The following is a 27,549-nucleotide window of genomic DNA, read 5'->3' as shown; positions in this document are numbered from 1 at the left end:
GCATTGAAGCTAAAAGATACTGGACTAAGATTCACATGTGGTTGGAGAAAATGATACACAAACACATAGACCTTAAACCAGAGATTTTTTTATTGGGAATTATACCAGAAACTTACAATAAAGACTTGAAATATTTGATTATAAACGTTCTAACAGCAGCTAGAATTGTATCTGCAAAAAATTGGAAAAATGAAACAATACCAAAACAGGAGGAAGTTATTCGAAAGATAATGGAGTGTGCTGAAATGAGAGAATTGACATTTGAAATCAGAGAACAAGAAGATTAGCAATTTTATAAGATATGGGACTTGTTTTATCGGTGGTGGATAAAAAACCCTGGAAATGAAAAATGTTTTATGTATGTTTTAATTGAAGGAGATGAGTAATAATACAATTACGTTGTTAAATAGATTAATAACGATACAATGTAAATTGGCAATTTATGTCACTACAATTAAAATGCATGAACTTTGGTGAAAGATTCAGTAATATGAATATGGCAATATATTCTAAACAAACTGCAAAGGTGATTGTAAATGGGGACATGACAAAGAACTTTAATATAAAGAAAGGCATAAGACAAGGATGCCCTTTGTCCCCTTTGCTATTTATATTGATATTTGAAGTGTTAAATAGAAACATTAGAGAAGATTCAGAAATAAAAGATAAGGAAATAAAGAAAGAAAAATACAAAGCCTTTGCAGATGACCTGGTATTTATTTTAGAAGAACCACAAGAAACTGGACCCAAATTAATTTAAAAAATAGAAGAATATGGTGAAGTTGCAAGTTTGAAAATAAATAAAGAGAAAACTAAAATACTAGTTTAAAATCTTGCAAATAAACAGAAAAAATGAAGAAGAAGATAGATATAAAGATAGTTAGGAAAGTAAAGATAAGCAACCATTAAAGGAGATAACTATATCAAGCTAATGCAACAAATCAAATTAGATTTCGAGAAGTGGAAAAATATGCAACTATCGTTAGTAAGAAGAATAGTTGCAATAAAAATGAATATCCTGCAGAGATTATTATTTTTGTTCCAAACAATTCCGATAAAGATAGAAAAAAATTCTTTGAGGAGCTAAATAAAATGGTGTTAAAATATATTTGGCAAGCAAGAATAAGTTTGAAAATGTTATAACATTCTAAAAACAAAGGGATTTTTGTGTTGCTAGATTGGGAGCTATACTATCAGGCCTCTGTACTCACATGGGTGAAAGAATGGATAAGTTTGAGGCATAGATGATTATTAACTTTGGAGGGACACCATCTACAACTGGTGGCACAAATTTTTATGGTTTGGGAAAAACTAATAACATAGATATTTTCAAAGACATAAATGCTTTGTTGCTAGTATGGGGAAACATTAAAGTAAAACATTATATGAAAATATAGGAAGCACACCACAATAATAATGGGAGATTTTAACTACCCTGACATCAACTGGGAAACAAACTCTGCATTAAGTGGAAGATCCAACAGGTTCTTAACAAAAGTAGCAGACAACTTTGTTTTCCAAAAAGTAGAGAAGGGAACAAGGGGATCAGCCATATTGGACTTAATTCTCACTAACAGAGAGGAAATGATAGAAGGTGTTGAAGCCATAGGAACCCTGGGGGCAAGTGACTATGAAATATTGGAATTCAACATTATCCAAACACAAGTAGTAGAACAAAGTCAAACTAGAGTCTTGGACTTTAAGAAAGCTAATTTCAATAAACTTAGAGAGAGCTTGGGAAAAATTCCATGGATGAGGATCCTCAAGGGGAAAACAACTCAAGAAGCTTGGGAAATTTTGAAAAATGAGATTACAAAAGCCCAGTCAAGCACAATACCAATGAAGAAGAAAAATAACAGCTCCCAAAAGAAACCAGCATGGCTGCATAAAGAACTCTCTGACAAACTGAAAGACAAAAAAGGTAAGTATAAAAAGTGGAAGGAGGGGGACATAACTAAGGCAGAATATCAGCAAATAGCCCGAGCCTGTAAAAATGAAGTGAGGAAAGCTAAGGCTCACAATGAAGAAAGGCTTGCCACAAGAAAGGCTTGCCACAAAAGTAGAAAATTAACAAAAAAAGCTTCTTCCAACATATTAAAAACAAGAAAAAAGTTACGGAAACAATTGGTCCATTGCTAGGAGAAAGTGGCAAAAAGGTGACAAGCAACAGGGAGAAAGCAGAACTATTTAACTCATGTTTTGCATCTGTCTTTACACAAAGGGATAAAACAGTCCAACCTATCAAAAGCAGCACCACAAAAATCAGATTAGGAACACAAATTGAAATAGGGAAGAAAATGGTAAGTGAGCACCTGTCTACCCTAGACGAGTTCAAATCACCAGGACCGGGTGGATTACACCCCAGGGTTCTGAAGGAACTAGCAGACGAGATCTCAGAACCACTGAATTATATCTTTCAGAGATCCTGGAACACCAGGGAACTACCAGAGGACTGGAAAAAAGCTGATGTGGTTCCCATCTTCAAAAAAGGGAAAAAATTAGATCCAGGAAACTATAGACCTATCAGCCTGACCTCAATACCAGGAAAGATTCTGGAAAAAATAATCAAGCAACGAATTTGCGAACACCTAAAAGCAACCAAAGTAATAGCCAAAAGCCAACATGGATTTCTCAAAAACAGATCATGCCAGACTAAACTTATTGCATTCTTTGATAATGTGACAAAATTAGTGGACCAGAGGAATGCCATTGATATAGTTTACTTGGACTTCAGTAAGGCTTTTGATAAGGTAGACCATAACCTACTACTAGATAAAGTAGAAGAATGTGGGTTAGACAGCATCACCACCAGATGGATTCGTAACTGGCTGACCAACCGCACTCAATGTGTAGTCCTCAATGGAACTGCATCTACATGGAGGGAAGTATGCAGTGGAGTACCCCAAGGCTCTGTTTTAGGCCCAGTACTCTTCAACATCTTCATCAATGATTTGGATGAGGAAATAAATGGGGAACTCATCAAATTTGCAGATGACACCAAGCTGGCAGGAATAGACAACACTCCAGAAGATAGGCTTAAGATACAGAAGGATCTTGACAAACTTGAACATTGGGCACTATCTAATAAAATGAAATTCAATGGTGAAAAGAGTAAGGTTCTACATTTAGGCAACAAAATGGAATGCACAGGTACAGTATAGATGATATCTTGCTCAGTAGTAGTAACTGTGAAAGGGATCTTGGAGTCCTAGTGGACAACCATTTAAATATGAGCCAGCAATGTGCAGCAGCTGCCAAAAAAGCCAACACAGTTCTAGGCTGCATCAACAGAGGGATAGAATCAAGATCACGTGAAGTGTTAATACCACTTTATAATGCCTTGGTAAGGCCACACTTGGAATACTGCATTCAGTTCTGGTTGCCACAATGTAAAAAAGATGTGGAGACTCTAGAAAGAATGCAGAGAAGAGCAACAAAGATGATTAGGGGAATGGAAACTAAAACATATGAAGAACAGTTGCAGGAACTGGGTATGTCTAGCTTAAGAGAAAGAAGAACTAGGGGAGACATGATAGCATTGTTCCAATATCTCAGGGGTTGCCACAAAGAAGAGGGAATCAAACTATTCTCCAAGGCACCTGAGGATAGAACAAGAAGCAATGGGTGGAAACTAATCAAGGAGAGAAGCAACTTAGAACTGAGGAGAAACTTCCTGACAGTTAGAACAATTAATCAGTGGAACAGCTTGCCTCCAGAAGTTGTGAATGCCCCAACACTGGAAGTCTTTAAGAAGATGTTGGATAGCCATCTGTCTGAAACAGTATAGGGTTTCCTGCCTAGGCAGGGGGTTGGACTAGAAGACCTCCAAGGTCCCTTCCAACTCTACTATTGTATTGTATTAATACCAGTCTGGTTCTCCACGATGGAGGCCTGATACATCCGAATGTTGTTAACATGGAAAAAATAACAAGATATAAAGACATTTTGAATGAAAAAGGGTTAAAACTAAGCAAGAATTTAAAAGTCAAGATTTAGCATGGTGGCAAATACAATCAAGGCATGAGAAAAATGTTAAAAGTTCTATTCTTCTATAAAGAACCAACAGAAATAAATCAGATACTAACAGGGGCAAGTGAAAAATTAATTTAAAAAATCTATAGCTACTTACTGAGCATTAAAATGAAAGAACAAGTAAAATAAACAAGGATAGTATGGATCAAAAAAATTGGATATACTATAGAGCTAGATAAATGGCGGAAACTGTGGGATAGGAACTATAAATTAACAATGTCAACTGCATATAAAGAAAATCTATATAAAATGTTTTATAATCTATAAAACACCTACTACCAGCAAGACAGGCAAAGATGTTTAAGAACATCTCCCCAAATGTTGGAAATGTAATCATATACCTGGTTTTTTATTATCACATGTGGTGGACATGTCCAAAGGCAAAAAAAAGAGGACAAAAATACATACATGGTTAGAAAAAATGATAAAGCAAAATATAGAACTAAAACCAGAAATATTTTTGTTGGGGATTTTACCAGAAAAGTACAATAAAGGGAATACATATTAATTTTACATGTGTTAACAGCTGTGAGAATTGTGTTTGCACAACATTGGAAAAATGAAGAGATCCCCTACAGAAGAAAGTGCAATAAAAGAATACTAGAATGTGCAGAAATGGATATATTAACACTTAAAATTAAGGAGAAGGAAGAAAGAATATTTTTAACATGGGATTCATTCTATCAGTGGCTAACAGAAACAGAAGTTAGAATTTTAAAAGCATAAGGCAATGATTAATTACATAAGAAAGGTTTATTGAAATGGATAAGCAAATATCATTATGTGATTATTATCATTTTTTTGAATATTACTCAAAATTATCTTTCTCAAAATTAACTCGACTCAAACAACACACTGTTCATCTAGACATGGATTTTTGTGTTTATTAAAATGTATGTGTATAGACTTCCGGTTCCGGCTGTGGATCGTGATGGGCGTGCTTTGCTCGCCCCGCGCGCTCTTGGTGGGCTCCCCCCTGATCGGGGGGGCACAGGGAGTCTCATAGGGGCCCCTGCCAAGGGGGCAGCTAGGGGGGGTCCTCTGTGTTGGCGGCGGCCGTGGGGGGGGCTCCCTGCATTGCCCTAGGCACCAGGAGGCAAAAGGGGAGGCGCGAGGAGCTCCTATGCTCCTTCACGCTTTCACGTCAAGGCAGCTGGGCGAAATCGATGATTGGAAGGCTGCAGCTGCAATGTGGTGAGGTGAAATTCCCCCCACTCCCTCTTCTGACTGCAAAAAAAAAAGGATTGCCAGCTTTTTAAAGCACTCAATCTGCTCCTGGGAAGTGTGACTGGAGGGAGGGGGATTTCCCCCCCCCTTGGAAAAGTGGCTTTAAACGGCTCTCTGCCCCCGGAGGAGGGGGGGAGCTTTGGAATGAAATCACACTCATAGCAAACAGCAGATAAATACTTTGCTGCAATTGTGGAAATGAGGTGATGATCTGACTTTTTTGAAAACTTTAAAAACTTTTGGCTTGTTGCCTTCTGATCCCTGTGCTGGCAAGGCAAGATGGCACACTTCCGTTGTCTTCATGTACTTTGAAATTTGACTCCACCCACAGAAACTGCTGGCATTTTGTCTTTGTCTCCGTGACACCCAGAGATATCTCTTGATATACTATATCCTGGACTTGGATCAATGGACTTTATTGTTTGGATTTGATCTATAGAAAAGGTCTTTATGTGTCTGGACTGCCTGCCTCGTGATCTCTCCTGGCTATCCACTTTGTCAGCTGCCTTCTTACTGTATGGACACAGACATCTCTGAGCTTTTTCTATTAAAATGGCACCGAAAAGACCACCACCTGGGAAACCAGGCTTTGCTGGTTCTGCTCCTACATCTTCAACGTCCAGTCCCAGTGGGCAACAGATATTAACATCCCTGTTGCAGCCCAAGGCCCCGGAGGAGGACTTAACTCAACAGATGCTCCAAAAGATCTTAAAGGGGCAGGAGGAACTGAAGAACCAACTGAAAGAAATGAACGAACAGCTCAGAGAAAATCAAAACCAAACAGCTCAAAATACGCAAAGACTGGAAGTTTTGGAGGAGGGGACGGCCGGGATGAGGGGGGAGCTGAGGGAGGTCCAGAGAGGAAACCAAGAACTTGAGAACCATCAGATAAAAATGGAGTTTGAAAGGATGTCTTTTTTTCTTAGATTTCAAAATGTAATTGAGGCTGATGATGAAGATTTGAGGGAAATTATGACAAAGCTAATGGTTGAATATATTAAAAAAGACAGACAACAGATGGGATGGGATATTGATCTGGTCTATAGAGTCAATTCAGCTTATGCTAGAACACACAATGTTCCAAGGGAGGTCCACATTAAATTTCTTAGAAAGACTACAAGAGATGAGATTCTGAGTGCACAAAGGGGGCAAGTGTTAAAATACAAGGATAGAGAGATAGTCATCCTGAAACAAATCCCAAAGAAAGTCAGAGATAAAAGAAAGTTTTTCGCTTTTAGCAAAGAAATTATACCAGAAAGGGATTTGGTTTAGATAGCTTCTCCCAGAAGGTATGCTGATATTTTGGGAGGACACTAGAGTTAGAATTAATACAACTATGGAGGCTGAGGCCTTCATGGAAAAAAACAAAGTGCTCCTAGATAAAACCGATGACATCACACGGGATACACAAGACATGGGAGGTGCTGGAGCCTTGCCGGTGGGGGGAGAAGACGCAACACTGAGAAAACGTAGATCACAAAAGTGAATTAGAAAAATAATGCAATTGCTAACACAGGGAATTTTTTCTGTTTGATGTAAAATAGATTGAAATTACTTGAAGATATAAGGTAAAAATATGCTGTCAAAATATTGCTAAGTAGTAATTATATAATGTATTAATAAGTGAAAGTTAGGAGAATTGGGGAGAGTGCCATTTCCTGCATAATGTAGCTGTCAACATTTGTAATTTCACCCATTATCCCCTTTCCTAGAATTTTCTGTAAAAACAATAAAAAAATTGTTTAAAAAAAATGTATGTGTATATATATAATATATAAAAGTTCTTGTGGTCAATACACACTTCAAACGGAATTTTACTGCCTTCTAGGAATTGCCTCTAAGCAGCACCAATCAAACAGCATACACTTCCTTCTCCCACACCACCCAAAGTCTTTCCAAGAAGTGTAGGTGTAGGGTTGCAGCATCCCCTTTGGATTTTTTGGAGCAAAATGGCCCCCGTTGCCACATGCCTGGCATCAGCTTGCATTATCTATCTATCTATCTATCTATCTATCTATCTATCTATCTATCTATCTATCTATCATCTATCTATCTATCATCTACCTACCTACCTACCTACCTACCTACCTACCTATCTATCTTATAGATAGAGTTTAATATTTTTCAGGTGCCCTTTTCCTTCAGGGGGCCTGTATGTCAAGATTGAACCATTTTGCTTCTTTCAAACCTAATGCTTTTCAATTTGCCAGTGAACTAGGGGGAGGGAAATGGAATTGGAGAATGTATGCAGAGACCATGAGAGCATGGAGCCAGCAAGTCACTGCTGCAGGTGCTTGAAAAAGAGATGGACCATTCTCATAACAAAAGACTGTCTCATAATTGGACAATGTGATCAGCCAGTGGTGGGGATAAGTAGAAAGTATTGTTTAACAGGCCAAGCATTTGCAGAGGAAACTAGAGCTGGTTTTGTTTCTTCAGTATCAACATGGTGTATCGAATAAAGCTTTACTTCTGGAAATTCAATTCTCCCGAGAGTGTTTCCTTGTTTTGGGCTTGCTAATTGGACAATTGACAATTGGGATAGGTAGGAGGAGGAGAAGGAAGACTACTTTTCCTACTGCTCTAGGAAAATGTGATTAGAAGTCATATTTGCAGTTGGAAGGAGATAAATAAAGATTGACATTTTCAGTTTCTGCTCTCTATAAGAGGTTGAAACCCCTTTCAGGTCACAAGGCAACTAGGTGGTGTAAATCAAGCCACTATGATCATCCCTTTGGAATGAGCTGCTTATACTAAGTGTACTAGTCATCCTTGGAAACTGATAATATCCAGTAAATATCCCAGTATGTTGGCACCCTATCCCCACATCTTTCCATTTTGCAAAAAAAATGATACTGGAAAATCAAAAAACATCTGTGAACATTTAAAAACAAATAGTTAAACTAGAAGCCAGCATGTGTTTGTTAAAAACAGACCACGCCAAACCAATCTTATTTCATTCTTTGAGACAGTGACTAAGTTAGTAGACTAGCAAAATGCTGTGGACATAGTATACTTATATTTCAGTAAGGTATTTGGCAAAGTAGATCACAACCAGGGATGGGTTTCTGTACCAGTTGCTACCGGTTCGCACTCGTGCATGCGCAGTTGACTGTAAATTGTTCTGTGCATGTGGAGAAACATGCCAGAAATGGCAGAAGAGACTGGGGAACCAGTTTGAGGGCATGGCCAGCCTGGGTCACTGCTGGTTCTGCGACCCAAGCCACATTACTACTTCCAGTTCAGCCGAATGAGGCCGAACCGCGAGCAACCCATCTCTGATCACAACCTACTTCTTGGTAAGCTGGAAAAATGTTAGATTGACAAAAATTGTGGGTGCTTCATCACTGGAAGTTTTAAAGAAGAAACTGGATAGTCACTTGTTTGAAACAGTATATGGTCTCCTCCTTAAGCAGAGGGTTGGACTAGAAGACCTTCAAGGTTTCTTCCACTCTATTCTGATTGATTCATTTTGGAAAGAAATCTCCTGTAGACCGTATGGCAAGAGTTTGTTCAGTCCAACAATTCTCTGCCTACCCTAAATTTTCATTTTGACTGAAGAAATTACTTGAATGAGTAACGAAATGTCTCAATTTTAAAAAACTTTGGTACAGTTGCCATGATTTAACCTTTCTTTCACTGGCCACCACTGCATTACCAATACCTTGAATGGGACCCAGAAGCAGACAGGCAGCCAATGCAGATTGCGGAGCAGTGATATTACATGGGCCATCCTTCAGGCCACAAGAATTGCCCATGCCACCGCATGTTGCACCAGCTGCAGCTTCCAAATTTGAAAAACCTTGCAAATTATTTCCTTCTGGGAGAATAGTATGATTTTCTTTTAAGGCAGTATATATTTGATAGTTTCTCACCTACCAAGATTTGGTACAATTACAACACAGGATAAATACCCATATAGAAACTGAAATACATGTAAAACCGATATAAATTTTCCAATACATTACCCTAAACAAACTAGTTTTCTGGAAATTCACAGCAACATACATTAATAGACAATCATTTATTTTTAGAAATTGATAATTTCTCAGTTACTACAACCATATAGATTTATAAGGTAATTACATTAATAATTATTCTCACCTCGGATATATGCTCTCTTTCCTCCAATTGATTAGGAAGATCATGGCAATCATTACGAATCTCTGGATTCAGCAGAGTTTTTTGATGCTCCATAGTAAAAACAGGAAAGAAAGGCCTAAGGAATTTAAACTCACTGCTCAGAGACCCATCAGCTAAGCACACTTCGTAGCTGTAGGCCTGGGAAGATGTCCCTGTATTGAGATCCACACACTTGTCTTGCAAATTTGGTCCCCCAGGGAAATTCGATGCAGAATGAGAACTTCCTATGAACTTCTTTCGCCTCTGAAACTTGGTTGCAATAAACACAGTGACAGAAAGCAGAAAAATGGATGAGATGGCAACCAAGCAGATAATTAAATACAGTGTTAGAGTATGATCTCCCTCCTGCAGGACTTCACCCTTCGGATTATCCATAATTTTCATGTAAGGATCAGAGAAGCCATCCACTAGAAGAATCCTTAGGGTCGCAGAGGCAGACTGAGGAGGATACCCATTATCCCTAACTGCCACAATAAGAGTGTGTTTGAAACTGTCTCGGATGTTCACCGGCCTCATGGTTTTCACCTCCCCATTCTGAGTCCCAACAGTGAAGAGACTCAGATCTGTGGCCTTCAGCAACTGATAGGAAAGCCAAGAATTCTGCCCTGAATCTCTGTCCACTGCCACAACTTTGGTGACTAGGTAGCCTGTCTCTGCTCCCCTGGGAACCAGATCATTTGATGGAGAAGTGTTGTTCTGAAGGGGGCAGAGGATGAAGGGGGCATTGTCATTTTCATCTGTGATAAGAACTCGGACCATCGTTTCTGAGCTCAAGGGAGGTGAGCCCTTGTCTACAGCCCTCACCATCACCTGGAAATCCTGTATATCCTCATAATCTATAGATCGAATGGCATACAAGTTCCCAGTTTCAGAGTTGATGGAGATGTAAGATGATGCAGGCTCTTTCCTAATCTCTCCAAACAAAAGAGAGTAGGTTACTTTGCCATTCTGTTCTGTGTCCATGTCCACAGCATGGACTGATCCAATGAGCAGTCCTGGAATGTTGTTTTCTCGTAAGTGCAAATTGTAGAAACTTCTTTCGAACATTGGAGGGTTATCATTGACGTCTGAAAGTTGAATGCTAATAATTGTCATTGAAGTGAGTCTGGGAGAACCTTGGTCGGTGGCTGTGATGGTGATGTTATAATGTGACATTTGTTCTCTGTCCAATGGCTGTTGAGTCACAAGCTGGTAATAATTGTTCTCAGTCAGTTTTATTATAAAAGGCAGGTTTTTCTCAGTGTTGCAATTAGTTCTGCCATTGTCTCCTGAGTCTTGATCTCTGATGCCAAAAAGTGCCACCAGTGTTTCCGGGGGAGAATTTTCTGGTAAAGGATTAGTGATGGATGATACAATTATTTCTGGAGCATTATCATTCTCATCTTCAATGTCAACAAGAACTTTACAGTAAGCGGACAATCCTCCTCCATCTGTGGCTTTGATGCTGAGTTCATAATCATGATTTTCTTCATAATCAATTTTCCCTACGAGCATAATTTCCCCAGTATGATTGTTTAACCTGAATGATCGGAGTACATCTGCTGGTGCTTGGCTAAAAGTGTAAATGATATGAGCGTTGGGTCCAATGTCTTTGTCGGTAGCTTCAACTTTAGCAACCAATGAACCTGGATGACTATTTTCCATTAGCTGCACTTTATACACTGTTTGTTCAAATTGGGGCACGTTATCATTGATATCCAGAATATCAATAATTATCTGTGCTATGCCAGTTCTCCTTGGGATCCCTCCATCCACAGCTTCCAGAGTGAGGATAAATTGAGGGATCACCTCACGATCTAATGGTTTTGCCAAAAGCAGTTCTGCATATTTCCTACCATTGTTTTGACTTTGTACGTCCAGCTTAAAATATTCGCTTGGGCTAAGTATGTAGTTCCGGATAGCATTTTTTCCTTTGTCTAAATCATGGGCTGTCTCCAAGGGGAAACGTGCATTTATGGGAGTCTGTTCAGGTATTTCAAAAAGGAATTGATTCTGAGAGAAAATAGGGGAATTATCATTGACATCTTCTACCTGAACTTCAATTTTGAAGAATTGAAGAGGATTTTCCAGCAAAATTTCAGAGAATAGAGTGCAAGGATCACTTAGACCACACAAAGCTTCACGGTCAATTTTATCCCTCAATATTATATTTCCAGAATGAGGATCCAGCTGGAAATCCTGCCTGGAACTCTTAGAAATCAACTGTGCTCTGCGAGCAGAGAGCTCCTTCACATCCACTTTTAAATCTTTTAGCACATTTGCTACTATTGATCCAGCTTTCTTCTCCTCAGGCACTGAATAGCGGAATGGTTCACACAACATACCAGAGCTACATAGAGAAATAAAGAACAAGACTACTTGCCTGCTAGTATGAGATGCTTCCATTGTCTCAGCCTCTTTCAGGGAAGGTCATACATTCAATAAGATTCTTTGTAAAGCAACTGCTGTAATTTCCATTATAGTTGTGATCAGAATCCAGTAGGAGTTATTTTTTTGTATTCACACTAGAGTATTTTCTTCGGAAATTTCTCAAGATTTAATTGAAAGCTGTTGTCTTTTGTTCTGAGATTCCTTTGTCTAATGACTGGATCTCTCTGAAGTAAACAAATCTCTCTTTTTACTGTTTGGTGCAATAGCACCACCTTGTGTGTAAAGTAAAATGTAGCACTGAATTTAGGAAGCTCCTTTGAAAAGGGCATTTACTGTAGTATATAGAATAGTGTGTGCATCTTTTCAAAAGAACAAAATGTTATACAATCATGGTGTTTTTTGTCATATCAAAATAATATATTAATAACTTTCAATCTGGAGAAAAAAAAGATTCCTCCCAAAATATAAGAGCTATAAGTTTTGATATGTTTGCGATATGAATGTGTGTATAAAGTACCGTAAATACAAGAATTCAGAGGATTATCACTTGTGTGTTTTATTTTTACTTGCACCTTTTCATGTCATACGTTTATAATGACCATGTAGGTTATATATGGAAATAATCATGATTTTCACTTCCACTCATATCTAGATATTTCATATTTCCTTTCAGAAGTTTAATAATAATAATAATAATAATAATAATAATAATAATAATAATAATAATAATAATAATAATAATAATAATAATAATAATAATAGAAGATGATGGAATTGATAAAGGCAGTAAAACCAGAAGAAGGCTACAAGTATTTGGGGATTTTAGAGGCCTCTGACTTAATGCATAATAAAGTCAAGGAATTAACTTCAGCCAAGTACATTCAACGAATTCGCAAGATTTTAAAGTCCAAATTGAATGGAGGAAACATCATAAAAGCCATAAATACCTGGGCTATACCTGTGATTCGATACTCTGCAGGAATAATTGACTGGACCCAGTTGGAGCTGGACAATTTGGACAGAAAAACAAGGAAGCTTATGACAATGAATCATGCTTTGCACCCTAAAAGTGATGTTGACTGATTGTATCTACCAAGAGCAGAGAGTGGTCGAGGACTCCTACAAGTAAAACAGACTGTGGAAGAAGAAAAACACAGCTTGAATGATTACATCCAGAAAAGTGAAGAACCAATGATTAAGGAAGTAAATAAAGGAGGCCTTTTAAAGACAACTAAGTCAAAAGCTGAATATAAGAAAGAAGTAATTGAGAAGCGAACTGAAAATTGGAAAAACAAAGCTATGCATAGCCAATACTTGAAAAGGCAAAGCTGACCAAAAGCTAACTTTGAACTGGTTAAGATCAGGAGCACTGAAAAAGAAACAGAAGGCTTTATTTTGGCAGCTCAAGAACAAGCCTTAGCCACAAACTACATGAAGGCAAAAATTCAACATGTTACCACCAACAACAAATGTCGCCTCTGTAATGAGAAAGATGAGACAGTCGACCACTTGATCAGTGGGTGCAGCAAAATTTCACAAACTGACTACCTACAACGCCATGACCGCGTTGCTAAGATCATTCACTGGAAATTGTGCCAAAAGTTTGGATTTGAGTACAGCAAAAACCACTGGGACCATCAGGTTGAGAAGGTTTTAGGGAATGAGAAAGTCAAGATTTTGTGGGACTTCAGAATCCAGACTGACAGGCACTTGGCCCACAACACACCTGACATAACAATATTGAAAAGAAAAAAGTATGGTTCATTGACATTGCAATACCTGGAGATGCACGAATTGAAGATAAACAGCAAGAAAAAAATCACAAAGTACCGGGACTTGCAAATTGAAGTTGAGCGACTGTGGAAAAAGAAATCATGTGTTGTCCCAATTCTAATTGGAGCCCTTGGAGCAATACCTAAAGGACTACCTTGCTATTTGGAAATTTTAAATTTATCAGATTTGAACATTCTGATTATACAAAAAACCACCCTACTTGGAACAGCTTATATACTTCGACATTACCTTAACAGTTCCTAGGTCCTTGGTTAGGACTTGAGCTGTTGCGCTAGCAACCAGCACCAAAGGCTGTGAATCTCACCAAAGATTAACCACGCAATAATAATAATAATGATGTGTCTTTATTACGGTCAAAAAGCAGCAATAGACATTACTTTTTACAATATATTAAAAAGTACTGACATTAAAATATATTTTTAAAGTACTTACATTAAAAGTGGATAATAACATACATGCTCTCAAACTGTTCAGGTCACTCCCTGGTTTATGTGGGTGAAAAGCCAATAAGTATGGGAGTAAATATAATGGTCCAGAAATTGTTAGAGATATGTCCAAATAATTGGTACAAGATGACAACTATAATTCTGTAACCATTTTTTTTCTTGTGGGCATTGCAGCAACACAGAATTTTGCCACTGCCTGCGTGGTAGATGGGTTTGAGTCCTGGAGGAGAAAGTCTACATAAAAATTGTCTGCCCTCCCTGACATCTCTCTAGTAAGGGGAGAATATATGCAGACCTATGAACTCTGTATAGCTCACAGTACAATAAAACATGTGAGATATCTTCAACTTCTCCTTTACCATATATACATACCCATTCTGCTATTGGAGTTCTTTTATACCTGCCCTGGAGGAGTGCTGAAGGAAGAATGTTAAATCTGGCTCTGAAGAAAGCTATTCCTTGTTTTGGAAGATCAGATTATTTAGATATCTTGCTGATTCCCACACACGCTGTTTGATTCTGTCCGTACTGTGAAGAGGCAACCTATTTAGTTCTTCTTGGAACTCCATGTCCTTCATTCTATTGATTTCTATTTGCTTTGCTTGATCAAAGCCTAGGGACATTAAGAATACTGGTGAGAGCCCATAAGCACACAGCTTGTGATCTATTGCATGTTTCCAGGGGGAGGGGAAGTTGTCAGTCAACACTAGTGGGGACAGTCCCTCTGGAAAGAATTGCATTTTAAGCCAATGAATGATCATCATCTTCCAGACTCTTACCTGAATTTGAGGCACGCCTATCTCAATTCTTAACTGGGCATTTGGAGTTCCTTTGGGTGCAGCTAAGATCGCTCACAGGAATTTGGTTTGTATGGTTTCTAGCAAGTCTTTCTTTGCGAGGATTCCTGTTTGTGCCCCATATAGAATTTGTGCCAATGTTTTGGCCTCAACAATTTTTTAAGGCAGCAGGTACTAATTGCCCTCCGCCTGTGTAAAAGAAGTGTTTAATTGCATTTGACAACCTATTGGCTGCTTGCAATGTATGATCCAGGTGTGCCTTCCATGTTCCTTGAGAGTGGAAAACCACCCCAAGGTATCTAAATGTTCTTACCTGTTCCAAACTATGCCCTTCCATTTTCCAGGAGTATTGGTTAGGTCCTTTAGCAAAAAGTAAAATCTTTGATTTATCAAAGTTAAGAACCAGCTTGTTTTGCTTGCAATAGCCAAGTGTTGCCCTAATTGCTCTCTTCAGTCCTACAGGAGTTTGTGAAATAATAGCAGCAGCATTGGAATACAGGAGAATTGGAATTTTGTATTGTGCTAGGTTAGGAGCAGGGACATGCGGTCAGGGGAGGCAGGGAAGGCAGAGCCTCCCCGCTCATCATGAAAAAAAAGGGAAAAGGCACTGAGGAGCCTCGGGGAATGGGACTGTGCGAGCCGCGTTCCCCTTCATGTTGACTCAGGAAGGCGGGGAATGGGACCACGTGTGCAGGACAGAGGGAGGTGCAGGAGGCTCCCCTAGCCTCAGCCTCCCTCCTGCACATGTGGTCCCATTCCCCTCCTTCTGTCGGGTTCTGACGCCGGAGCTCATGTTCCAGGGCGAATGCGCATGCACGTGCGGCTCCCTTCCTCGCACTGAGCAATGGCAGGTTTACGGGAAGTTGCTCGCGAAAACAGAAAGTGCGACGGACTTTTTGGACCATCAGCTACTGTTTCCCTGCCAGCTTGTTCAACTAAAAAAACAGTTCAGCTCACCAGCACTTTCACCAAGGGTGGTCTTTGAGTGCTGCATGTGTACACGAAGCGCTCTCTCACAGAACTGGTAGGAAAAAATTTGGAATCCCACACCGGATGGCATGCACTGTTCCAAAGGACTAAGGTTAACTTATAATGGATTTCCCACTAGGGCTTCATAGTTTCTCAAACTGGATTGCAACTCAGAGAAATTAAAGGAATATAGAAGGCAACCTTGTTTTGACAAAATGATAGTACTATCAACATTTACTCTGGGCCTAACACCTTGCTCTGACTGCAGAATCCACAATGGTCACCGCATTACTGCAAAGAGAACTCCTGTGATATAGTGATTAAATTTTGGAAATTAGTAGACCAAACCATGTTCAATTTTAAACTGACAGCCATTGCAAATCATTGTTTAAAATATTTGGACATTTTGTTAAAAATGTTTGGACACAGTTGTCTGATACATCATAGAATCATAGAGTTGGAAGGAACTTTGAAGGTCTTCTAGTTCAACTCCCTGCCCAAGGCAGGAAACCTTACTGTATCCTGGACAAATGGATAGCCATTCTTCTCTATAAAATTCCAGTGATGGAGCATCCAAAAGCCTGGGAGGCAAGCTGATCCATTGATTAATTGCTCTCACTGCCAGGACATTTCTCTCCGGTTGGATCTCTCTTTAACAAGCTTCCATTCTTTAACAGATCACAACCCGGTCTGGATGTAACTTGAATATGGAGACCGACCCAGGAGGTCTTGGAGATTAAATGAAAATCTATTTAGGTATGAGAAAAATGTTACGAAATGTAAAAAACTATTGAAAGAATATTTTGCTTTTACTATGCATAAGGGGATATCTATGGAAATGGTTTGGGACTCAAGTAAAGCATACATGAGAGGCGTTTTAATAAATCTGAATAATGTTTATAGGCGCAGACAAAGGGAGAAACAAAGGGAATTAGAGGAAGAGATTAAAAAAAGAGCAGGAGTTAATGTCTAAACCAGATGATAAGAAGACAAAAGAGATAATTACTTTATTGCGAGGGCAGTTCAATATGTTAATGTCGGACCAGATAGCCACTAATTTTCTATATGCTAAACATAACACTTTTTGCAATGCCAATAAACCAGGTAGGTGGTTAGCATATATTTTAAGGAAAAAACAAAGATCTCGTAATATAGAGAAAGTAGAATATAAAGAGAAAGAAGTTTTCCAACAGAATATGATTAAAAAGACTTTTTTAGAATTTTACACCAGATTGTATGCTGGTGACAAAATACAAGGGTCAGACATAGACCGATATTTGGAGAAAGAGAAAATTCCTATACTTACAGATGAGCAAAGGGGAAGATTGAATCAACTTGTAACTATAGAGGAAATCTTCCTGGCAATTAAGCAGTTAAAAATCGGCAAAGCTCCTGGCACAGATGGCTTGACAGCAGTTTATTATAAAAAAATTACAACTAGAAATGATGGAACCTCTTAGGGAACTATTTAATAAAATTCAAATGGAAGGCAGTGTCCCACCATCCTGGAAAACAGCTTTTATTTCATTGATTCCAAAAGAAGATCAGGATCCTACCCAGCCAAAAAACTACAGGCCTATTTCATTACTTAATACAGACTATAAAATTTTTGCTAAAATATTGGTAAATAGGTTAATGCCAATTGAGCAACAAACAATTCACAATGATCAGTCTGGTTTTATACAGGGGAGACAAATGAAAAGTAATGTAAGACAAATCATTAATATAATGGAATATTTGGGAAAGTATAACCAAGTCCCGGCAGTGCTTTTATTCTTAGATGCGGAGAAAGCATTCAACCAAGTCAATTGGAAATTTTTAATAAAAATACTACAATACTACAAAAGATGCAGTTCGGAGAGCATTTCATGCAATCTATCAAAGCAATATACCAAAAACAGACAGCAAAAATTATAGTTAATGGAGGCTTTACAGAATCTTTTAAAATTGAAAAAGGTACAAGACAGGGGCCTCCCTTGTCTCCATTATTGTTTATTTTAACCCTGGAATTGTTATTGAACAGAATACGTGGGTCTGATGAATTACAAGGAATTAAGATTAGGCACTATGAATACAGAGTAAGAGCATTTGCGGACGACTTGGTTGTAACTTTAACCCAACCGGGGGAATCAGTTAAAGGTCTAATGAATATAATTAATCAATATTGTCAAGTATCTGGGTTCAAAGTAAATCTAGGGAAGACAAAGATGATAGCTAAAAATATGATTATGAACCCCCCCAAAAAAAAGAATTAGAAAGAGTAACAGGAGATAGTTGAGATAGTAAAAAAAGTTGAATATTTAGGAATTTATATTACAACCTCAATTACAATTGTCTTTGTTGGGAAGGATAGCAGCAGTTAAAATGAATGTTTTGCCCAAGTTTCTATTCTTCTTTCAAATGATACCAATACTTAAAAAAGACGCAAATTTAGAAGAATGGCAGAAAGGTATTAACAACTTTGTTTGGGCAGGAAAGAAACCGAGAATAAAACTTAAAATAATGCAAGACATACTCGAAAGAGGAGGCTTAAAAATGCCCAACTTAAAATTATACTATGAAGCAGCAGTTTGAACAACAATTAGTGATTGGATTAACCTAATAGAGGATAGAATATTGAATATTGAGGGTTAAGATTTGGTATATGGCTGGCATGCTTACTTAATATATGACAAGAAGGCCGACAAGATCTTTAAAAGTCATATTTTAAGTAATGCTTTACTGCGTGTTTGGAAAAAATATAAATATAGGCTAAACGACAAGATACCTATGTGGGGGGTGCCCAGACATGCTATAGAGAACATAAGTATAGAACAAAAACAAGATGTAACTACATATGCAGAACTTCTTAGTATGGATAGAGATGTACTACAGTTATAATCTTTGAATGCATTAAGAGACAAAAGAGTAATTCAAACCTGGTTTCAGTATGGTCAGTTACAGGCTAGATGGAAAAAAGACTAGAAAATTGGTATCATCCAAAATGAGGATAATTTGATAAAACAAATTAGGGACCAGGGTCAAATGCACATACAAAGGTTGTATAATGTATTGATAGAAATAGACTCAGAAACAGAATTAGTTAAAGATTGTATGATAAAATGGGCACAAAATTTTGAAGAACCAATAGTGATGGAAACATGGAAAGAGATCTGGGTAAGAAATGTAAAATTTACATAAGCTCAGAACTTGAGAGAGAATTTTTACAAGATGTTGTACAGATGGCATTTAGATCCAAAAAGGCTAGCCTATATGTATCTGAATCTACAATCTAAATGTTGGAGATGTGACTGTGTTGGTGCCATGTACTACCATATTTGGTGGACTTGTAAAAAAGTTAAAGAATTTTGGATAAAAATATGGTGGGTTATTCAAAATATTTTGAAAAAGAGGATAAAGTTTACACCCCAGTTGTTTTTGTTAGGTATAGTTTCAGATTGTACTGTTATAGAGACTAATTTGATTTTGAACTTAACGATGGCAGCAAGATTGTTGGTGGCGCAATATTAGAAGAAGGAAGAGTTGCCCACTATCCAAGAATGGACGTTAAAAGTAGTAAACTTAGCAGAGATGGCCAAAATTTCAGCATATCTGAAGGACCACTCAGATGAGAAGTAAAAGCTGGACTGGACAAGATGGATTGACTATATTCAAAACAAATACAGGACTAAAAAATTTCAGTTAGCTTATGAATGAAGGCATAAAGGACATTACAATTTATTCAAAGTTAGTTTAATAAAGGGGGAGTTAAAGCACAAGAATAGTAACATGTTAAAATTAGTTAGCTTATGTTAGCATACAGTTGCTAAATGTTTATACCCTGCATTTTGCTTTGGGAGGTCGGGGGGAGGGAGGGTGGGAAGAGGGAAGGGTAAGGGGGGTGATAACTGTAAAACCTATTAATTTTTTAAAATAAAAACAAGCTTCCATTCATTGTGCTGTGCTCAGGTGCTTTACAGAAATAAGTTGAATAATATTAAATATCAGATAGGTTTCTTGAATGCTTGGATGGGTGGGTAGCTGTGTCTATTTTGACTATCAGAAAAACTCTAGAATACATTTTTAGTAAAAATATTGTCCAGTATTTTCAACTTTCTAAATAACAACAACAATAACAACAACAACAATAATACTTTATTTAAGGTCACAGACCAAAACACGACTACTACAAAAGAGACATAGCAGAATTGATCATAGTATCATAACAGTCAGTCTCCAAAAGCTTAACTAAGGGAGGTTACAGCATTCTCCTCTAATAATTACAGCTCTTAAGAAAAATTTGGGAACCTGAGAGGTGATGTATGAGGAGACATCTCCAAGGCAATATACAAACAAATTACAGCCATTAGGTCTAGAAGGGACAATTTTCAGAAGAGACAGTAACTTAGATCTGTCTGCATTATACATGGGGCAAAATAGAAGGACGTGCTCCGCTGTTTCAACCTCGGCTCTGTCACAAGGGCATAGCCACTCGTTAATCGGAAGCCTCTTAAAACGACCATCCAAAAGTGCTGAGGGCAAGACATTAAAGCGAGCTAGGGAAAAAGCACTTCTATATTTGGGAATGGTTAGAGTATAAAAATAGGAAGCCATCATCAATCCATAATTATTAAGTTGGTTGAGAGTCAGGGGGGAGCAAGTTTTGTTGGCTCTGGCTCGTAGATATTGCAAATCAATATCCACAAGCCGTTGGACTATCCTAAATTGGGCATCTTTGAGGTCGTAGTTTCCCAAGGCATCCTCCGTAAAACCTAGCAGATGAAGTTTCTTCAACAGCTTTTTCTCCCAGCGAGAAATATGGGAGTCCATGAATGCCAGGGAGAGGTAGCTGCCAGGAACTGCCACAAAAAGCACCTGAAACCCCCATTTAAAGGTGTTAATCCAGCCCATACGTTCCACCGATCAAATGCCCAGTTCCAGGTACATCGGGGCAAAACCAATACAAGGAAGAAGACCCAGAAGTTTTCTAAGAAAAGCAGCCTGGGTTCTTTCAATGCAATCCTTGAAGTCTCGTATCCATATGGGAATACCGTGAAGGGTTTGGGCCAACGTTTTGGCTTTGTAAATACGTAGGGCAGAAGGAATGAACTGGCCACCCTGGGTATAAAAAAATCTTAAAATCTGCTGGTGACTACAGGAGGCCAAGTTCAGTACCTGGGTTCGATGTCTAGTCCAGGCACCGGTGTTCTGAAATTGAATACCTAAATACTTAAAATGGAAAACCTGCTTAACAGCATTGCCACTGATATCCCAGTTATACAATTTCTCTAGTAAAGCTCTAGTAAACACTAGTACTTTCGATTTATCATAGTTAATAGCCAAATGGTTTTCAGCACAGTAAGATCCAAATGCAGAAAGTAATCTTTTCAGTCCTGGCCTTGACAATTAAAGGAGAACCACATCATTAGCGTAAAGAAGAAGCGGGATCTTTGTAGTTGTCAGCTTCGGGGCGTGGGACTCAATATGTCCAATGTAACCAGCCAGGTCAGATAAAAATATATTAAATAGAAGAGGAGCCAGAACACATCCCTGCCTTACTCCATTCTTAATCTGGATAGGATTAGAAAGTTCTCCCTGCAGACTACACCTGACCTGGCTGGAGGTCTGATTGTACAAGGACCTAATTAAGAACAGCAAACGTCTGTCAATAAAACTTTTAAGCAGTTTTGACCACAACAGACCTCTAAGGACTGAGTCAAACACTGACTTTAGGTCAATGAAAGCAGTGAAAAGTTTGCCACCTGGTATAGTAGTATATTTGTTGACCAGGTGCGCTAGGACAAAGCAGTGATCCAGTGTGGCACAGCCTGCTTTAAACCCAATTTGTTCAGCACCAATAATATTGGATTCCTCAACCCAAGTAAGGACTCTGTGATGGAGATATTTAGCATACAATTTCCCAATAATAGAGAGCAGGCTTATGGGGCGATAGTCAGCTGGGTTGTTTCTATTTCCTCATTTAAAAACTGCCACAATAATTGCTAAGCTCCAGGAGAAAGGTACCCTGCCAGAGGAATTAATATACGTAAAGAGTCTTGCCAAAAGAGGAATCCACCATTCAGAGTTGGATTTTGCAGATCAGGGGGAATAGCATCAGGGCCAGGAGCTTTGCCTGACTTGAGTTCGGAGATAAACTCGGTGATCTCAGCATGGGTCACAGGTTGCCAGTCAGTGGCTACAGGAGACAGCTGTGGATCAGGCACGGTTGAACTTGCTGACGCCTGGTAAATTGCCAAGAAATGGTTTTCTCAGTCTCTGTTAGAGATGCAGCAGAGAGGGAGTTCCTGATGGCCCGGCAAAGAGCTGGCAGGTGCATTACAGAAATAAGTTTAATAATATTAAATATCAGAATAAGTTTCTTGAATGCTTGGATGGGTTGGTAGCTGTGTCTATCTTGACTATCAGAAAAACTCTAGAATACATTTTTAGTGAAAATATTGTCCAGTATTTTCAACTTTCTAAATTATAATAAATTGTTCAGAACATGAACAATCTACTTGTACTGCTCCAAAATACTGATATTGTTTATCATATATACACATATATATATATATATATATATATATATATATATATATATATATATATATATATATATATATATATATATATATATATATATATATATATATATATATATATATATATATATATAATATTTCCATCTCTCACTCCCCCTCCCTCTTTCCCTCCCCCCCTCTCTCCTCCATCAATATTAAAAGTGAATTCACCTAACTATGGATTAATCAGAGAATAAGATGATAACATCTTTGACCAGTTGATATATGTTTTTCAAAAAATACAGTAGATACCCTTTGTGATAGGAAAATATGAAGAAATTAAAGCAACATTTTTTAAAAAGATAATTTAAGTTGATATGCTGTCAGATCATCATACAAGTTCCCTAAATTTAATATTGGAAATAGAATCTTTGAATTCCAGGTGTTAAGTTGCTTTGACAATCTCTAAATGGGGAAATACTCATAGTGTTTATTTTTTATAAAATACAATCTATTGCTCAAAAATTCTAGGAGACAGGAATAAAAAATAATTATAGTAGGAAAAAATGCTCTTGTAGGGAACTGTAATAGAAACTTTAACTCCAGATTTTCAATATTTCTCCTTTTAGGATGATTTTTGGAGCACTTTGCTCTATGCTGCAACATATAACATTCCTGTGATTCAGATTAAATTTAAATTGGTTACTTTGCAAATAAAGTATCCCTAGACTTGCATAAGAAGCTGAAACATTGTGTCTGGCTGCCAGTCAGGCTTGGTACAAATCTTCACATTATTTACTGTTCCCAAACAACGGTTATGGATTAAATTATGGCCTGCTTTACTAGGCCATACTAGGACAGTGACTTGTTTCTTGAAATACATGAATCAGAAATTATCTTAGGTATAATTATGTCTGACTAATGAATAAATTATAAATCAATGTATAGGGAATCCTCAAAATACGACAGCAGTTGGGACTGGAATTTCTGCCATTAAGCAATGCATTCATAAATCATGTGATTATATCGCTTAGCAATAACAAGTGAAAATGACAGGTTACCTTTTGCAACTTCCTGACAGTTTCCAACAACCAAAATCAGTGGGGAAGCTGAGAGACATCTAGGCCGCTCAGAAGCTGGCTAGCAGAGAAATCAGCGGCTACTACTCGGTTGGAAGGGAGTGAAGAGGTGCACAGGTGGCCAGAAAGGCATGCCAGAGCTTGGGGTTCCTACTGCTATGTGAGGGAGGGTGCACCTCTAGCTGGGGAAACTCGGTATGATTGCGGTGAGGTTTAAAGAGGCTTAGTAATTGGCAAGGAAGGCTCAGTGTGAGCACAACAGAGCTTGGAGTAGAAGTTTCTGGGTAGAGGAGGATGCACAAGAGTACAAAGGCCAGGATACACAGCATGAGCACAATGAAGCCTGGGGAGAGGGTGCAAGGATGTGTGAGTGATTGGTGAGGTGCAACGTGACTGCAGAGAGGCTGGGTAAGATTTATCTAAGCAGTTTACAACCCTGCCTGCCAGGTTCCTCATTGAAACTGTTTGTGGGAAACCTTTGTCAAAGGTTGCAGATTGTGGCCACATGATCATGGGATGCAGGGCCATCCTATGTGTGAGCTGGCTTCCGAGCACCCAGATCGCAATCAAGTGACTGGGACAGGTGGAACTTCTAGGATTGGTTGTAATGACCACTCAGCACATTATAATATAAATCTTTGCTAAAGGAATAGCTGTTAGCCAAGGATTACCTATAAAAGAATTGTGATCTATGTTCTCAACTAAAATTAAAGTAAAATTACCTGTTTTATTAATTAATAAATAAGCATTTAGTTCAAGAATAACTGATAGAGCAAAAAGAATAGAGGGAGAATGAATAGGAAGAGGCTGAATTGCATGTTTTTCCTCACCTCTTTCTTTGCGCCATTTACTGCAACCTGCTCAGATGTATCTTGGATGCCTGCAGAAATGCTACTGTTCCCTGGGATGTTAACATCTCCCACCGAAAAGACCGGAAAGAGAGGCCTGAGAAATCGGAACTCGCTACTTAAGGATCCACCAGTCAAACAAACATCATAACGGTAAGTCCTGGAAAGCGACCCATTCTGTGAATCAGCACAATTCTCTGGAGTATCAGAACTGGCAGGTGGGAAGTGAGGAACAGTCGCAGTAAAATGACTTTGTGGGTCGGTCTTGAAGATTTTGATCACAATAAACACAACAATGCAGACCAGGAACACAAAGGAGACTGCAGCCAAGCAGATCACCAGATACTTGGTCAAGGTTTTATCTTCTCCCGGTTCTTCCACACTGACATCCACCCTCCTCAGGAAGGGATCCGAAAAGCCATCCACAAGAAGAACATTAAGCAACGCCGTGCTGGTCTGTGGAGGAAGGCCGTTATCTCTGACCTGTATCACCAGCCTCTGCTTACTTGTGTCTCGCTCATTCAGGACTCTCCTGGTTTTCACTTCCCCATTCTGCACTCCTATGCTGAAAAGGGCTGGGTCTGTGGCCTTCAGCAATTCATAGGAAAGCCAGGAGTTTTGACCAGAATCTGCATCTACTGCAACCACCTTGGTGACCAGATAGCCAGTCTCGGCTGACTTGGGAAGCAGCTCATTGCATGGGGATGTGTTGTTCTGGAGGGGATACAGGAAGAAGGGAGCGTTGTCATTCTCATCTATGATGTGGATTCGGACAATCACTTCTGAGCTCAGGGAAGGAGAACCACCATCAGATGCCCTCACAGTAACTCTGAAGCCTCTTATCTGCTCATAGTCCAGGGATCGGAGGGCATACATGTTTCCAGTTTCAGAGTTGATTGAGATGTAAGAAGTCACCATGCCATCACCCTTCCCAGGAAGAACTAAGTAATTCACTTTAGCATTCAGTGTTGTGTCTAGATCCAGAGCATGGACTGAGCCAATCAGCAAGCCTGGAATATTATTCTCCCTGATTTGCATGTCATAGGAAGACTTTTCAAAAAGGGGAGAGTTATCATTGACATCGGAGATCTGAACATTAATCAATCTTGTTGAAGTGAGCCTAGGAGCTCCCCAGTCAATAGCAGTGATGGTGATGTTGTATTCAGTGACTGTCTCTCTGTCTAGGGGACTTTGGAGCACAAGCTGATAAAAGTTGTTTGTGGTGGCTTTCAGCACAAAGGGGACATTCATCTGCACAGAGCAGACCGTTTTGCTGTTGTCTCCAGAGTCTTGGTCTCTCACACTGAAGACGGCTACCATTGTGTCTGGCGGAGAGTCTTCCTTTAAAGTGCTGATCAGAGATATGATGGACACTTCTGGGGGATTGTCATTCTCATCTTCAACCTCTATCAGTATATTGCAGTGACCTGGAAGACCCCCTCCATCTGTTGCTCTGATGCCCATGCTGTAGCTCTTTTCTTTTTCATAATCAATCTCTCCCCAAACAATTATTTCACCAGTAATTTCATTTAAATGAAACAAATTGTTTATTCTTCCAGGCACCTGATGGAATGAGTAGAGGATTTGCGCATTTAAACCCAAATCCAGATCTGTAGCTTCCACCTTAATCACAAGAGTGCCCTTAGGGAGATTCTCCTTTATTCTTGCCTTATATTCAGACTTACTAAACAGAGGAAAGTTATCATTAATATCCAGAACATTAATATTAATTTGAACTGTGCCGGTTTTCTTTGGAACTCCTCCATCAATAGCCATTAGAATCAATTCAAGGTGCGGCATCCTCTCCCTATCTAATGTTTTCTTCAAAACAAGGTATATATTGTCTTTTCTATCTTCATTCTTTTGTACTTCAAGCTGAAAATGCTCATTGGGACTAAGGGTGTAATTTTGGATGCTATTATTTCCCAAGTCATCATCCTGAGCTAATTCTAAGGGAAATATCATATTTATTGGAATATTTTCTGGAATGTCCATCTTAACTTTGTTTTTCCAAAATTTGGGTGCATTATCATTCACATCTTCTATCTTGATTTCAATATTAAATATATCTAAGGGGTTTTCCAAAACAAGCTGAGGAAAAAGTAGACAAGGAACATTCTGGCCACATAAAGCTTCTCTGTCTATTTTATCATTAATCAACAGATTCCCACTTTGAATATCAAGGTGGAAGTATTCCTGAGTGCCCTCAGCAACTAAATGTGCTTTGCGTGTGGTGAGCTCCCCTGTTTTCAGTTTCAATTCCTTGAGCACATTAGCCACCAGAAACCCCTTTTTCTTTTCCTCAGGGACAGAAAAGCGAATTGAAGCACACATTACTCTAAGGAATGAGAAAGAGAGAAGGAAATACAGACCTTGCCTTTTCCAAAAGCAATTCTCCATGATTCCAGTCTCTTCCTTGTAGGCTCAAATTCTGCCCCAAAATTCACTTTTTCTTTCCTTCCTTTATGATTTAATTGTTCAAACCCTAGTTAATTGTTCAGTCTTTTGCCATCTTTTAATCTGCAACATTTCGCTGCCAGTCAGATTCCTTTTGTTCAGTTTTGTATTACTGTTTGCCCTAATTCTGAGCAAGCAGAACAGAACTAAATTTCTTTGTTAATATCGCCACCATGTGGTGAACTAGGCAAAAATTATATTTGCATGGTTTAGATTCAGTAATCACATTGAATCCATTTTTATCTATCCACTAGCTACCCTACCAAGCAGATTATCTCATGAACTGTTTGATTATATAGAAAAGGAAACAGAGTGACAATCTGCACAAAAAAATCAAAGTTATTGATAAAGACTGTAACCCAGTCCTTTCGCAGTTGAGTTCTGAATGACTGTGGGCGTATAGTGACACTTTATGTGGATTACCAGTGACAACATCCTTCCACATTTTTTTTGCTGCTGCGTCTTGTCCCACTTGGGGAAGAGGGGGGTTTTGAATCAGTTTTTTGCTTCTGTCAACTGCCCTTACTCTTTCATCATTTCTCTAGGGAACAGGGTTCAGAAGTAGCCCATTGCCTATTGAGGTTAGCCCGTAAAGAAGTAAAATACTGCGGCCACAATGGTGAAGATTACGCAGTAGAAGAAAGATTACTGTTAAAGCTGCCATCCTTCGCTCACACCTAGTGCTTCCTTAGATGCCAATCTGTCATTAGCCATGGAGGGATGGAGCTGTGGGGAGATGGGGGAAAACGAAAGCAATCTTCATGCCATTCTGAGACATCCCAAGGCTACAGACCAGGGAATGGAATGCAACACCTAGCCATCTACCTAATCATTACCAAAGCATCTTCTCTGAATATGACTGGACAATGAGGAGATAACAGGGATGG

General features: G+C 38.7%; 1 protein-coding gene across 1 annotated transcript in view; it reads right to left on the bottom strand.

The window, feature by feature from the left end:
* Positions 1-26,739, bottom strand: part of LOC309391637 (uncharacterized protein) — a 105,362-nt gene extending 78,623 nt beyond the window's left edge. Inside the window, exons 1-2 of the mRNA XM_081952305.1 lie at positions 24,188-26,739; positions 9,364-11,796 (exon numbers count right to left, since the gene is read on the bottom strand). Coding sequence (XP_081808431.1) covers positions 9,364-11,796; positions 24,188-26,605 — 4,851 coding nt within the window. The 5' untranslated portion in view covers positions 26,606-26,739. The remainder of the gene's footprint in view (positions 1-9,363; positions 11,797-24,187) is intronic.
* Between the last annotated feature and the right edge of the window lie 810 nt (positions 26,740-27,549).

This window comes from Natrix helvetica (genome assembly GCF_964273705.1).
Source record: "Natrix helvetica genome assembly, chromosome: 4".
Classification (NCBI taxonomy): Eukaryota; Metazoa; Chordata; class Lepidosauria; order Squamata; family Natricidae; genus Natrix; species Natrix helvetica.
The sequence above is the reverse complement of the archived record's forward strand: the minus strand, read 5'-3'. Positions and strand labels throughout refer to the sequence as shown.